General features: G+C 49.3%; 1 protein-coding gene across 12 annotated transcripts in view; it reads left to right on the plus strand.

Annotated features, from left to right (window-relative positions):
• SAMD11 (sterile alpha motif domain containing 11) overlaps nt 1-15,817 on the plus strand; it is a 326,641-nt gene that overhangs the window by 162,974 nt on the left and 147,850 nt on the right. For 2 of the 12 annotated variants that reach the window (XM_083512931.1, XM_083512932.1), the window contains one exon: nt 8,011-8,102. In XM_083512931.1, coding sequence (XP_083369057.1) covers nt 8,031-8,102 — 72 coding nt within the window. In that variant the 5' untranslated portion in view covers nt 8,011-8,030. Of the gene's footprint in view, nt 1-3,741; nt 4,657-5,228; nt 5,343-5,716; nt 5,883-6,597; nt 6,898-8,010; nt 8,103-15,817 lie in introns of those variants that run through there. The other 10 variants (XM_083512928.1, XM_083512927.1, XM_083512926.1 and 7 more) reach the window with 10 other exon arrangements.

The raw sequence follows: 15,817 nt of genomic DNA on the forward strand, positions 1-15,817 counted from the left end.
TATTCTGTAATTTTGGATACAGCCATACTTCGGGTTACAGACGCTTCAGGTTGCGTTTTTATGGGTTACGGACGTGCCAAAACCTGGAAGTACCCGAATGGGTTACTTCCGGGTTTCGGCAGTCACACATGCACAGAAGAGCTAAATCACACTTTGTGCATGTGCAGAAGCGCTGAATCGCAACCCGCACGTGTGCAGACGCAGCGCTGCTGGTTGTGAATGCTGCGGGTTGCGAACGTGCCTCCTGCACGGATCATGTTCGCAACCTGAGCGTCCACTGTAACCCCACCTTTCCTTCAAGGAGTACACAGCTCTTCTCACAACAACCCTGAGAGGTAGGTTAGGCTGAGAGACTGTGACTGACCCCAGGTCACCCAGTGAGGATCTGAACCCTGGTCTCCCCAGTCATAGTCCAGCACACTAACAACTGCATCGCACTTAGTTACCCTGCAAATGAGGATGGATGGGCTGTGGTGTGACCTTGAGGCTCAAAGCGTTCCCAAAGGGGTGCTCTAGTACTGGACATGGACGCAGCATCAGAAAGTTACCGAGTTGTTTTTACAGAGCGCAGCTGTAACTGGGGAGTTCCTCGCTGTGCCCTCCTGCATTCAGAGTCTCCTTCAGCTCTGACAAGATTGGCACAAGGCTTCTCTGACAAACCGCTTTTGGCGCCGGTTTGTCCTTGGCGACCAGCAGGGAGACAGAAAACTCTGAGCATCACTCTTTTCTCAGAGCTTTAGGGGGGCTGCTTGTCTACAAACAGTTTCAAATATTCCAAATGAAGGGTGGGAAATACTTCATTTTCTGGTAGGCTGCCTGCCAAGCTTTGCCTCATCATCATCATTAATTTTTTTTGGGGGGGGGGAGGAAATAATCAAATACAGCGAAATATTGGCAAGTAAACATGCAGTACAATGTAATGTAATATTTTAAACCTTGCCATTAAACTTTTAATGGAAAGCAGTAAATGTGGCAATTAGGTAGGATATCTCCCTGACACACCCAAGTTGTGAACCACAAACCAAGATCACCACTTTTTTCTCCTTCCTCCATGCACAAGGCATTCAACAAGAGGGAGTGTCAAGAAAAGGTGTGGTGTTTGGGTGGTGGTGTTGTCCTGCTTGTGTTTTTTAAAAATTATTTCTCCAGCTGCTTTATATTATATAAGAACATCTGGACTGGATCATCCTCAGAACAGGGACACAGTGGCCCACAAGTCTGTCTGTGACAGCAGCCAAATACAGTTGTTTTAGGACAGGCAACTGGTGGTCCCAGATCCACCCCCACAGTCATTTTTTTCCTGGCCCCTGCTAGCTCTGCCAATTTTTATTTTTAGAACAAATGTAGTATGAAATAGAGATCCAATTCCACACTTTGGGTTGCATTCAACTAACTTTTATTCAGGGTAGACCCACTGAAATTGTTCGTTAATTTCAATGGTTCTCCTCTGAGTAAGACTAACATTGAATTCAACTCTTTTTTTATTACAGTGGTACCTCGGGTTAAGTACTTAATTCGTTCCAGAGGTCTGTTCTTAAGCTGAAACTGTTCTTAACCTGAAGCACCACTTTAGCTAACGAGGCCTCCCGCTGACGGAGCACAATTTCTGTTCTCATCCTGAAGCAAAGTTCTTAACCCGAGGTACTATTTCTGGGTTAGTGGAGTCTGTAACCTGAAGCGTATGTAACCCGAGGTACCACTGTACATTTTTGGTTACGTGCTTTATATATATTTAGATGTAGAGCTCTCCCTAAGGACATGTTCTCCGTAGCTTCCTTTCCTGACCTAGATTAACATAAGAGGAGTTTTCCCCCTGGATCAGGCCGAGTGGCCCGGCCAATCGAGCATCCTTTGCTTATTTATTTTACATTCTACAAAATTTACAGCTTTAAGAAACCTGATAAGCGGTTTACAAAAAAACAACAACAAAAACCCTTAATAAAATTCTTGATTTAAAAAACCAGGTGTTTCAAAACATCCTGCTCTCACATTGGCCAATCAGATGCTTCAGTGGGAAGGCCATAAACAGGACAGGAATACAAGAGTTTTATGGGGCCAGTTTTATGATGGAGGTGGTGGTTCTGGGTTCCAAGAATACTGTCTGGAGAACACAATGACCCTTGCGTAGTGTGACTGTCCAAAACACAAGGGCAGTATCCAAAAAGGGGGTCAGCCCCACTCTGGCCTGGAACGCTTTGTTCTCCTTAGAGGTCTGCTTCTGCAGTGAAAATTTGCAGTCAGACTGAGAACCATAACAGAGGACTGCCACGATGTTTAAGATGCTTGTCCTGAAGACAACATGGGCAATGCATTGGTGCAGTGGGGAACCTGGTGCTGACAGTTGTCCTTGCTAGCTGGAGATGGTGAGAGTTGTGAACCCAACATCTTCTGGTGGGTCTCAGGTTCCCTATCTGTGATGTAGAAAATGTTCCTCTAAGTAAGATTCCTCATGAGAAGATCACTTTGAAATCTCCCCCCCCAAAAAAAAATGTGTGCAGGGGCTCACAGCTGCCTGCACCACACTTACCTTAATTCAGAAGCCCATTCTTTCCAAGCACCAGAGTTGCGATGAGAGACTTTCACTCTTGCTGCCCAAGGCAGCAGTGAGCCTTCCAGCTGAAAATAGGTTCGGGGCAAAGCCCCAGTGACACCCACTGACTCCAAAGGCATCCAGAGTCCACGGGTAAGAAGAGCAACCTTTATTAACCCACCCACCCCGGTTAATTTGGGCATAAAAAACACACGGGGGAGACGATTGTGTGGTTCTTTGAAGGAGGTGGTTGTCCGTCGCTTACCCCCCTCTCCTAGAGTCAGTCCCCCCACCTTCCACTTTTTCCGCCTCTCTTTTTTTTGCAAGCGCCTTGTGCTGTTTAAATGGGGCAAGTTGGAGAATCGGCAGCGGAGGGAAAAGCTTGTTTGGTCGGAGTGTCTCAGAACTCCACTCTTGACTTCCGAAAATATATCAATATATATGTTTCTATCAGGGGTGCCTGTAGGAGGAAGCCCAGCCAAATAGAACCCCCTGACTTCTAGTAAAGGCAAGGGCGCTGTTTATTGGGGAGGGGGAATTGTCGACTGTGAAAGCGTTTTAATTTTATTAATTTTTTAAAATTCTAGGTTGCTTTTAATTTCTAGCCTAGAAATTGATTTCCTAACCATCTCAATAGGCTTCGCTGGGAGGGGGCGTCGTTTGAGAAATATCCCCTTTTGCAGGTGCACGTGTGGATGCATGTGGGTGGGTTTTTTAAAATTATTATTAATAGCGGGGAGACAGACCTGTGGAAAAGTTGCAGGCTTGTGTGGGAGGGAAGGAAAGCAATGGTGCAAAGGTTGCGCTAATGCAATTGCAATTTTTAAAATAAAAAAATGCAGTTTTAAAAAATTACGGTTTTTGCAAGTGGCGGGGCAGGGGAGTGAAAGTGCGTTACCCGCGTGGAACGGAGAGAAAAAATAAGGCTGCAAGATTTTAGGTGACTGTAATATATATATATATTTAAAAAAGAACCACTCGCACACAACCAGATTAAAAATAAAACGCCAGGCAAACGAGCAGGGAGGGCTGCGTGGGCTGGCAGGGCAAGCCAGAAGGGGATACTCCAGGCGGGAAAGTGGGGGGTGGGGGAGAGAGAAAGAGAGAGAGAGAAAAGAGGTCGCTAGGCAGAGGCGCAGGGTCGATCCGCGGCTGGGGGGGGGGGCGGCGGCGGCGGGGGTGTGTGTGTGTGAGTGGAGATCAATAAACCTTTGGCGACCGAAACCATGTCTCCGGCGGCGGCGGCGGCAGCTGTGGCGGCGGCGGCGGCGCCCTCTCCCTGGCCAAGATGTCAAGTATTAACCCGGAGGGGCAGATCTGCCGCCGCTGCCGCCGCCACCGCTCTGAACTCCTCCCGGGCGCATTAAGCTCGGGTTGCTGGCTGCGGGATCCCGGCGCCCCTTGGCTGCTGCGCCGCTGGGGAGCTTTGCAAGCGGGTTCGCCGCCGCCGCCGCCGCTCCAGCCGGCGCCTGCAAGGTGCTGCTTGTGCTGGGGCTGTTGCTGCTTTTGCTGCTGCTGCTGCTCTTGCGGGAGGCTCATTCCAAGCGCGCAACTTGCAGCCTGGGAAGAGCAGCCGCCGCCGCCGCCGGCTGAGCGCGCCGCTGTCGCCGCCACCATGCCGGCCATCAAGAGGGAGCGCCCGGACCGCGAGGAGCTGGCGCTGGCCGCCTTTAACCAGCCCATGGAGACCTTGCCCGACTACCTGGTCCCCTTGGCGGCCGCCGCCATCCCCGTGGTGACCCCGCACCCGCCTGCCTACGAGCAGATCTTCGCCACCGCTGCGCACCACCAGCACCACCACCATCACCAGCAGCAGCGCGCTTACCTGGACTTCCACGCGGCACCCCACGCCGCCGCCCACTCCCATCCGCACCCCCTCCCCGAGGACCTGATGCTGGAGCGCTTCTCGTCCATCCCGGATTTCCAGCCCTTCTTCGACAACGGCGAGCCTTGCATCGAGGTGGAGTGCGGCGAGAACAAGGCGCTCCTCTATATCAATAAGTTGTGCCAGGGCAGCAAAGGGCCCTCCATTCGCTACCGGGGAGAGTGGCTCACTCCCAACGAGTTCCAGTTCGTCAGCGGCCGGGAGACCGCCAAGGACTGGAAGCGGAGCATCCGGCACAAAGGTACCGACCGAGCGGCCGGCCGGCGGGGAAGAGAACGAGCTAACCGGGGCGGGAAGCCGGGGCGCGCCAGGCGACGGGGGCTGCTCCTTTCGGCTTGCTCGGCTGGCTTCTCTCTGGGGCGAAAGTGCCGGCTTTCGAGGCGCGCAGGGCTCCTCGTCAGGCGGCTGGTGGGGAAAAGTAGGTAGGGTGTGTATGATTTTAGAAGGCTCCCTTTCCCTCATCAAACAGTAGACGGAACAAGCCTTTGCATCGTCCCGATCTCGGATAAGGGAAGGGGGTGGACAGGCTTGATAAGCTTTATTTTCCCCCAGGGCTCTTCGTTTTACCAGAAATAGTGTGCAACTGCTAAAATGATAGGTGGCTTGGGTTCAAGTGTCTCCGCGCCTCGCTATCCCGTAATCGCGTGGTGGGTTGATTGTTGTTCACTGAATGTTACGGGAAAAGATCTCTGTTCATGTTCAGAGGCACTCTTGACTCCTTTGCGCATTCCCGGAGATTCGACGTTCCGGTGGGAGGGGCGTGACCGCGTTAACTATCGGCGCGTGTTAGAAGAGAGTCCCGTCAAACTGGGAAACTCCCGCGGTTTTCCGAGGGGGCGCGTTCCCAGTTCCCTCTCCACCGCCGAATCCCAGCGGGGCAACAGCTGTCGGCCAACGGGTGTGCGGGATGATGTTCCGCGAGGGTTTGTAAGTGCGTCTTTCACAAGCCTTGTCCTCCGCCCCACTTTTTATAAACTGCCCTTTTTACTTTCGGAAAGTCAAACTGACACAAACACGCCTTTAGAATAAACTCGCCTTTCGTGCGTGTGAACGGACGGACGCCGCGAATGCGCTACAGAATCCGAAAGAACCGACGGCGGAGATGAAGTTTTCGCGTGTGCTTAGAAAGTTGACGAGACTTATTGATGCGCGCCTCTTGTATTTTGCGGGCCAAGTAAAACCGAGGGTGGATTATTTATTTTTTTAAGAGCGGCGGCGGCGGCATGTGCCCATGGGGGGGGGGAGAGATTGCACTTGTTGGGCGGTGGCGGAGTCTCGCGCGCGCGCGCCAGCCAGTTGGAGGGGGGGGGAGGTTGAGGATTGGAAGAGACTCATCTTTCCTCCACTTCAAACCAGAGCCGCCTGGCGCGGAGCGAAGGACTGTCTGGAGTGCGCCTCCGAAGTGACCCGAGGCTGCAACTTCTCGAGGCCAGGCTGAGCCGCCAGCGCTTTGGCGCCCGGAGTCTGGTGTGTGTTTCTGGGCTCTTTTTGCGTGTGTGCGTGTAGTGGGGGATCGAAGCAGGACAGCAAAGGGTCGACAGCGATACATACTCCTATCCTTTTTGGAGCTGCCTTTTGCGTTGTTTTCTCTGCTGCCCCGACGGCGCGTCCCCTTCCAGGCGCTGCTAGCTTGGCTGCGGAGTTGTGGTTTTGGCGCTGGGCGCCCTTCGCGGTTGTGTCTGCACAGCTGCTGTTTACGTCTAGCTCGGCGTGTGTATGTGTGAACGGCGCGCCCGCCCCGTCACCCCCCCCCCGCCAGCCAAACCGAAGCTCTTCGCTCTTCCCTCTTCTCCAAGTGAGTGTAGCTTTTGCGCCGGGGCGGCTAGGCGCGACTTTGGAGAACCCCCTTTCCGCTGCTGCTCGTCTGCGGCTGGCGGGAGCGCTTTTGGCGCGGTGGCCTCGCCCGCACCCCCCCCCCGAATGGCAAGTGAGGCGCAGCAACCTCGTTGCTTTCTGGAGGGGGGGGGAGAAGGGGTGTTCAGAAACGCAAGCTTCGTGTTTGCGCGTAGCGTGGCGTTCTTAGAGGGCGCGATCCTAACTTGGGAGCAAGTCCCTCTGAACTCAGCGGGGCCGATTTCCAAGTATGTGTGGGTCTTGCGAGAGGTTGCGTTTTTTACCGGCGTCGCAATGAGCGAAGCTGCTCCCCCGCCCCCACCTCGGACAGGCAGGAGGCACGTGGACCTGTGGTGTCCCTCCTCCAACCCGCAGTGTGGCGTCTTCCGTGGCTTGCTGTTGATCTGCCGCTTGCGTCCCGAACCGGGACTGGCCTCGATGCTTTTGGGTCGCCCCTTCCGCCGACGCTGAGGTTAAGCGGAGGAGCGGGTCGGGGGGGGGGCAACCGCGGGTCTGCTGCGCCTGCCTTGCTCTACTCTGGAAGCGCGCCTGTGGGTGGGGGGAGTCGCTTCGGAGAGGGCTGATGCGAATAGAAACCGAAATCCCAACCCCAGCCGCTCAGTCCGGATCCGCCAATGCGCCGAGGCAGGTGGGTGGCGGCGGCGAGGGAGCTGGTGAGTGGGAGGGAGGGAGGTCTGTGCTGGCGGCTACTCCTCTTCCCTCCTCCTCCTCCTTTATTAACAATTTAATTTCACAAAATCTCCCCGCACCTTCGCCCCAGCTACTTTCCCCGGGAAAAGTGGAGCGGCAAGCGGGTGCGTCGTCTTTGCTGTTGTGCAAGGAGGCGAGGATCGCCCCTGTGGCTTGTATTTGCGCGCGCTCTCATTTTTACACCCCCCCCCCCGCGCCTCATTTTATTTTATTTCATTGCCCGGGCTCGGGGAGGCAGCTGAGGCTGGGCTGGGGCGAAGCGGGGGCCGGAAAGCTGGGTGAAGGAGGTGGGAAGCCCAAGAGGCGTCCGCCTTGACATGTCATTAGCCGAGGGCTGCATGTGTCACGCCGAGGGTCCCAAGAGCCATTAGGAGGTGACTGACACCTCGCCTTGTTTATTGATCGCCTCGAGGAGGAGGAGGTGGAGGAGGAGAGCGGCTGTTGCTGCCGCCGCTCTAATGATGCTGCTACCCCCTTCCTCCGGCCGCCTTCAGGAAAAGCCCCCTCATTCCTCTGGGGAGGAGAGCTGGTGTTCAAGGGACGGAGAAAAGAGTTTTTCAGGGGCGGGGGGGCTAAGCTCCCTGCGCTCCCCGCCTGTCTCTTCAGCCTGTTGTTTGCCTTTCTTTACCTGCTTTCAGTTGTGTGTGTTTTATCCTTTGAGTGCTGGCGTCATGGCTGTGAATTGCAAATGCAGGCATCTTGAATGGTGTTTGCTTGATGCAGGGGGAGGCGGGGTGGGTGCAGAGCAGCGCTGCTCCTCCAAGGCCTCTCCTTTTCAGGGTTCCCCTATTATTTTTCAGCCTGGCGAACATTTTTAACAAGGTTAGATAGGGGCTAATGAGCGCTGCTACTCCTTTTCATCATTTCCACAGGGTACAAAGTTCAATTAGGGTGCAAGCCAGGGCCCTGTAAAAGGGGGTGGGGGTGGGTAGAGGCTGGCTTGTTTTGTGCAAAGCCTCTCAGTCTCTTTCTTTCTTTTTAAAAGCCAAACTAAATACTTGTTTTGTTCTTTCCATTCCCCCCATTCCCCTCTTTTTTCTTTTTCATCCAGGGAAAAGTTTGAAGACTCTTATGTCCAAAGGAATCTTACAGGTACATCCTCCAATCTGTGATTGCCCTGGGTGTCGAATTTCGTCTCCAGTGGTAAGATGATTGCGAAAAACCAAAATGAGAACGCAAAGAAATAATTTCTCTGTTTTAATATTTGGCCACATTTCTATTTGATAATTTCTCCTTCTATCCACCCCTCACCCCTGCCAGTGTGCACACTGTTTTTTAAGTATATATGCTGGTGGGAGACAGGGGTTTGTGGTCCTCAGTGACAACTGAGAGAGCTATATCTTGTGATGTTCTTATGCTGAATGCATCTAGTTTTAGCTCCCATGCTAGAGAGGACGGTTCAGGGTTGCAGCCTCCAATAGGCAGGCAAAACTGCTGTTCAAGGATGCCAAACTCAAGTGTTTGCGAGCTTTCTATCAGCTTTCCTGGTCATCCATTTTCCCTTTCTGGTATATTATTCAGCAGCGCAAAATAGTCAGTGTAAGAGGATTTGAAGCTAGATTATGATATTGGAATGTGCATGTTTTGGAACTGTGTTGGCAAAAGACTGTAGGAATAACAATCCTATCTTGAAAAAAGAAGAGAACACTATGTTCGGGGGGGAAATAAATCATATTTTTTTGAAAATGGGAATAATGTACAGCATGATTAGTAGGGTTCAATTAAATGCAAGGCCCTGTTCTCAACTGTGCCAATACTTCAATCAATGAGATACTTCCACGTAAATGTGCTTACACCCATGATCACTTAAGGCAGCTGGTTTTGCACACTCTAGCACCCTGCTGTACTCTAAATTGGAATGATGAAACAATGGGGTGGGGTTCCCAGCCCCACACCTTTCAAATCATATTTATGGGCAAAGAGTGGATTTGCAACCCACATTATGTGTATAGAGTCTGGAGCAGAAATCCGTAATTCTCCGCTGTTGAAGAGTGTGATGTCGTTAAGAGTATAGGGTTTGGGTTTCAGTTTGTGATTACTGAATTGACTCGCATCAGTACTTTTCGACAATTGCATGGCATCCTATTTTTTTCTCGTAAAGGTGGTGTTAAACGAAGTGATATAACACAAAGTGAGGCTTGTTGAGTAAGAAGTGCACCTGTGTGTCTATAAACATTTGTAAATGAGCACTGAATGCCAAATGAGGATTTGTGGGTCTGTGGAGTGCAAATGTGGTTATTGACAGCTGATTATTTGCAGTATATGGCTTGGTTGTGGTAGGTTCATTTCCAAAAATTCCGTTACGGTTTTTTGTGTGTGCGATGAGGGAGACCCCAGGGTCATCACAGCAAAGGCTGGTTTAAATTCATAGTGTAGACGTGCTCTTAAGAGAGGTGATTTGAGGATGGCCAGTTTCTTCAGCCTTGGAGAGCCTGATCCTACCTACCCCAATTAAATTGTACTGGCAGTGGAGGGCAGGCAATCTAGGCCTGCTTATATTATCACTCACCAGCTTCAGTAGCTGTGCTGGGGAAAGTCCAGAGCCCCCAGGCTCTAGACACTGGGTGGGCTTTTCTTCTTTGTACAGTGGTGGGCACTTCTCTGATTGGGACATGTGAGATCAAGAGGCCGCTGCAACATTGCAGATATCTTGAATTGCGCCTTTGGGAAAGGTGGTACCCTGCTGCCTGAGAGGGGAAAATATGTGTTGTTGTTGTTTGCCAGCAGGTCTCAGGGCAGGTTGCAACAATTTAACATTCATAATTAAAAGCTGCTAAACCAAATTTTGCTTGTAAGAATAGGGTCCTGAAAATACACACCTCTAGTGTCAGAGGCCGGAGTGAAGAGGTTGCCTATTCAAGCATTTGTGGAAAGCTGTATAGTGAAGGTGTCAGACGCACCTCTGTCAAGGAGGAAGTCCACAATTTGGGGGCTGCCACATGAAATGTCCCGAACTTCTGAGGGTAGCATAAATACCAAGACACGCGCGCGCGCACGTTTATCTTAACACCCGAGAGGGTCTGTAGGTAAGGATAGTTGTCAGTGCCTTATATTGGGCACAGAAACAATGGCAGCCAATGGAATTGTTTGGGGTTATATGGGTTCTAAAGACAACCCGTTAGTAATCTGGCCACTGCACTTTGAACCAGTCGAGGTTTCTGAGTCATCTGTAAGGGCAGCCCTGCTGTAGGCCAGGGATGGAGAACCTGTGGCTTTTCTGATGCTGTTGCACTCAAATTTCCATCAGTCTTAGCCAGTATGGACAGTGTCAGGAACAATGGGAGCTAGAATCCTGATGACCTCTCGGGGGCCCACAGGTATCCCCACCTTTGTAACAGGCTGGAGCTTAAGTCATTCAGGATAATCCAGTTCTAGTTTAAGTTCAGCATGTCCAGAAAGGGATTAATCCAAGTTTACGCCCGTCCCTTCACAGAATGAACTGGTTTAATTCATTTTCAGTTCACAGTTTGTCCAAATGATCCTTGGCAAAATAAAATAAAAATAAAGCATTCAGCATTATTATTATTATTATTATTATTATCATCTCAAAGTGAGTTAAAAATAAAATTAAAACCAATATACAGCTAAAATGAAACAAAAACTAAAAAATATTGTGTTTACGTAAAAAAAGGAGTCCAGCACATCTCACCCACTGAAAGATGCCACCATATCTAAACATTATAAGTTGCTGTGCTGAAATATAAAATATACTTCAAAAGACTAAGGAAGCATTAAAAAACCACACAGTGGAATTGGGTTGTTTATTTCCTCCAGTAATTATTATATTTAAGCTTACAGGCCCAAAGAGTAAGAGAATGAACACAAAGATGAACTTCACATCTTTCTACCAGAAAAACAAACTTAATTCATCTTCAGTTCGCCCAGCAATTATGGGAATTATTTACAGGTGTAGTTTAGGGAGTTTTTAATTAATTAACTGAACTTGGTAACGTAGAGCTAGTTCACTTCAAGCACTGTTTGTGCCTCTTACGAAGTGGGGCTCTTTAGTGTCCAAATGCTTAGGCCCTAATATTTTTTTTAGTCTTGTCAAGAAGTTTCTTTATTGTTTCTGCTGCAACAAATGTAACATGGCTACCACACTGGAAGGCTGGAGCCACTGTCACCTAAGGGTGCGTTCTTATGAGCACCCTTCCCTTTTTTGGGTGCTGTCGTGCTGAACAGGAAGTTTACAAAGTGGTATCTCCCCTCACCACAAAATGGGAACTGTGGTGTAGTTAGTTAATTTTAGGCTTTCACCAGGGGCAGGCAGGGTTCACTTTGGATCAGGTATATGGAACTTTTGACTCTCCGGATATTGCTGAACTACAGCTCCTATCACCCCCAGCCATTGGGCATGCTTACAAGGGCTGATGGAAGTTGTTGAGCAACATATGGAAGGCCAAAAGTTCCTGACATCTGCTGTGGATGGTAATGTGTATTACTTCACCTATTTTAAATACAGTGGTACCTCGAGTTACAAACGCTTCAGGTTACAAACTCTGCTAACCTGGAAGAGTTACCTTGAGTTGAGAACTTTGCCCCAGGATGAGAACAGATATCATCATCATCATCATCATCATCATTATCAAACCTTTATTGGCATCACTTACAAACGTTCAGAATAAATGGGCCAATGCGATCTCATCGCCATTTCAACAGTTCAATCATTTGCCAAAGGGAAGAAGAGGCGAGCAATCTATTTCACCTCTGTGGGTCTCCAGCAAGGGCAGGGTCCTGTTGCGTACTTCGGCGGCAAAAAATCAAATAGAGGAACTTAGCTACTGTCTTGGTGAGCTCCTGGTCTCTCCTCTGTAATAAGAAGCGTATAACCTCTGTCTCTGGTTTCCTCATTGGGATACATAGATTGTCTAAGAATTGTTGGTGGAGATCAAGAATGGAAATCGTGTGCTGGTGGGGCAGCGGCAGCAAGAGGCCCCATTAGTGAAAGCACGCCTCTAGTTAACAGTTTCAGGTTAAGAACAGACCTCTGGAATTAATTAAGTTCATAACTAGTATAGTAATAGTACTATAGTATAGTATAGTATAGTATAGTATAGTATAGTATAGTAAGCCAACCCTGCTGTATTTGGAAGGCTCTTCCAAACGACAGTCAACCTCTGCCCCAAAGCCCTATCCTAATGCACCAGTGAACTTGAATAAGAGAAAATGGATCCATTAGGACAAGCAACACATTACCCCACCAACCTCAGGCAGCCCCCTCTCCTGAGTTCTTACTTATAGCCAGTCCGGTTGGGTTGACCCCAGCTGTCAACTTCCTCCTCCTCCTCCTCAGTCTTAGCATTGTCCCATGTAGAACCTAGCAGTGAGGAGAAGGGGGAGGATGGAGACAAAAGCTGAATTACTTGGTTTTGCCTGTCATTGGCTCTGGCTCTGTTTGGGCTCCCTACTCTCCACCCTGCTAGTCTCAACGGACACCAGCCATCACTGATACTTCTAGATCCTTTACTGTTGCTTGAGGCTCAAGTGGCCTTGGTGGCACAGAGTGCTTTCATCAGCTTTGGCTGGTATTCGAGCTACACCCCTATTTGGACAGGGATAGCCTAATGTCTTTTGTCTATGCTCTGGTAACCTCTAGGTTAGATTACAACAACGTGTTATCCATGGGGCTGCCTCTGAAGACTGTTTGGAAACTTCAGCTGGTGCAGAATTCAGTGACTAGGTTGCTCACCAGGACAGGACGGTTTGAGCATATAACACCAATCGTGGCCTGACTGCACTAGCTGCCAATTAATTTCCGGGCCCAATTCAAAGTGCTGCATTTGACCTATAAAGCCTTAAACGGCTCAAGACCACAATACCTCAAGGATCGCCTCTCCTCATATGAAGCTACCCAGACCTTTCAATCATCATAGGCCCTTCTTTGTGTGCCTTCCCCATGAGAACAGGCCTTTTCTGCAGTGGCTCCCCATTTGTGCAATGCTCTCCCCAAAGAGGCTCACCTGGTGCCTTCATGACATATCTTTAGGCAGGGGTGGAACTAGGCTCTATTTCACCTGGGTCAGAGACCCGGTTTGGCACCCTCCCCCATGCACATTTTTGCACGCACACACACAGAGGCTGGGAGCATCAATGGCACCCCTCTGGAGGCTTCACCTGGGGCAAAAAACCTGGCTGCCCCCCTCCCCCAGTAGCTAGGGCTTTGCTTTAGGCACCAGGCAAAAACATTCCTCTTCACCCAGGACTGGGGCTGATTAAACAACCAACGGCCTTTTAAACTGGGTCGGGTGGGGTGTTATTGCTTTGTTTGTTATTATGTTACGTATTTTCGTGTTTTTTTTATACTGTAAGCCGCCCTGTGTTTCTTGGATGAAGGGTAGCATATAAAATAAACAGACAGACAAATAATACCCCACACATTCTTTATGTGTGGGACTAATGGAGGTCAGAAAACTTGCAAGGATTTGGGCTGGTCAAATGGGTGGCTCTCAGTCCCAGACAGCCACTCTGTGTATGAACATGCCCTAAGAATGGGCACAAGCAGGGCAGAGCTGAACAAGATCAAATAGTCAATCTAAAGAGCTGCGGAGTCTCTTAATTAAAAGAAGGGTAGAAACTTCTGAAGCTTTGCTTGTGTGCTTTTGCCACATTATTGAGCTTCCGTGTCATTCTCGCTACAGCCCCCCACCCTGCCAGCAGCTCTCTGAGAAGAGGACTATAAAGATGCTCCTGGTGTAGATGATCATTTTAAATTGTTAGCCAAAAATAGTTTATAGCATGTAGAACTCCCTAGAACATGGAGTACCTGGAAGTTTGGGTAGTAAAGCAAGTGTTTCACAGTTTGTTTTATAACTCTAGTATTATAGGTTAAACTTGCCCGCTTTTAATCCTAGGTGTCATAAGCAGTGTGCCATTTTCATGGTTTCACAGCAACAATGATAATTGGAAGCACAGCAGATTCAGGTTTCCTTGAGATGGTGATTCTGTAAGGCTGAAAAACGTCACATGCATTTTGACAGCAACACAATTTATAGCTGTGGAGTGCACTAAATAAAATATTGTGTGGCTATTTACATATAAAATACATGTCTGAAGGGAAAGCTTGTTGGGAAGGGAAAAGGGCTTTTGACACATGGTTTGCTGAGTCTGCATTAATAAACGTTAATTGGTCCTTTATGATATATGGTACTTTCTATATAGGGTCATGCTAGGTTTGATGACTGGGGCGATTTTGTGCAGTGCATATTCACAAGGTGTTTGCCAACATGGGTCCTTGTGTGGCTGATTGCTGCACATTTTGGAAGAGTGGCATGCTCACACCTGTCTGTGTACAATTTGCCAAGTGGCTACTGTGCAGGGGATCCAGAGAAGCTGCTTTGTATGTGCAGATGTGTACAGCTGTCTGTGCAAAAGCAGTTGTGCACTGTATATGGAGAATCCCACTTACAAAGGAAGTGTAAAGCATGCTGTCTGCTGTAAAGAGAGGAGTAATAAGGCAAAGAGTAAATTTCTACTCTGTGCTTATGGCTAACTCTCTTCCTTCCTGCAAATATGAAATCAGTGGCACCTTCAGCATATATAATCTTCTTTAGATCACACCTATTTGTCTTGATCGGCCGTACAAATAAGTTCATACAATTAATTTCTCTCTCCCCATTTTACTAACCCAAGTGCTTAAATATCCCTTAGTTAGCCACATGTCAGCCTAAAAGAAAATCAGCCTTTACAATGCTTCCCTACCTAGTTGCCTGGAGTTAATTCTAAACTTGCTGCAGGTGACCAAGCAAATGCATAAGATAGTGGCTTTGGGCACTGGCGGAGGAAGATGCGTGTGTGTGGGGGAGCGTACCGCCCCCGCCAGCGTGATCCCGGAGGGGTGCCATCACGGCTGCCCCCCCTGCCCTCGCTGGGCGCCATGCCCCTACGGGCAGCACGCCACGCCCCTGCCTGCTCTCCGTCCCCTGGTGCCGGAGCATGAAGCTCCGCCACTGGCTTTGGGTCTGCATACAGGGCCTTCCAATGTATATTCAAAGATTATAGAAGCAAGATTTCACCTATTTCTGTCAACATCAGGGGATGTTCCCACCCTGTTGCAGTCTTGATGCGTGAAACTTTTTCCCACTGAAGTAGAAAGAACAACAATATTGCAGAATTTGTGTGTGTTTTTGTAGCTTTGGATTGAGGCCATTGTCTTTTACTGTTTAACTTCTTAGGGAGGTTATCTTGATGGGTTTTACGCTAGGCTTTTCAAAAGCAGGGAAATATTTAACTTCAAAGTATCCTTCTGGGAGTCCATCCACCAAATAAAATCCACTCCACTCCCCACTCTCTTTAAAATGCTGTCATGTCAGTAACGGTTGGTTCCCTTCTGGGAACGGCATGCTCAGCAATCTTAGCAAGGCTGGAGAACAATAGGGAGTCTTCTCATAGTGTGATGCAGCCTCCCACGTTGGAGAAGCTCTGTAGTTCAGTGGCAGAGCATCTGCTTTGTACGCAGTGGCACTTGGAAGGTCCCAGGTTCAGTCCCCGGCATCTCCAGGTAGGGCTGGAAATGTCTCAGTCTGAAACCCTATACCATGGGTAGGCAAACTAAGGCCCAGTCACTTTCTAAATCCGGCCTGTGGACAGTCCGGGAATCAGCGTGTTTTTACATGAGTAGAACGTGTGCTTTTATTTAAAATGCATCTCTGGGTTATTTGTGGTGCATAGGAATTCATTCATTTTATTTTTTCCCCAGAATATAGTCCGCCCCCCACTAGGTCTGAGGGACAGTGTTTTGGCCCCCTGCTGAAAATGTTTGCTGACCCCTGCCCTATACAGTGGAACCTCATCTTACATACCGCCCTCCTTATGAATGCTTCGGGTTACAAGCTATGCTAACCCAGAAGTAGATGCTCCCG

The sequence above is a fragment of the Podarcis liolepis genome (genome assembly GCF_965112155.1).
Source record: "Podarcis liolepis genome assembly, chromosome: 7".
In the NCBI taxonomy this organism is placed as follows: Eukaryota; Metazoa; Chordata; class Lepidosauria; order Squamata; family Lacertidae; genus Podarcis; species Podarcis liolepis.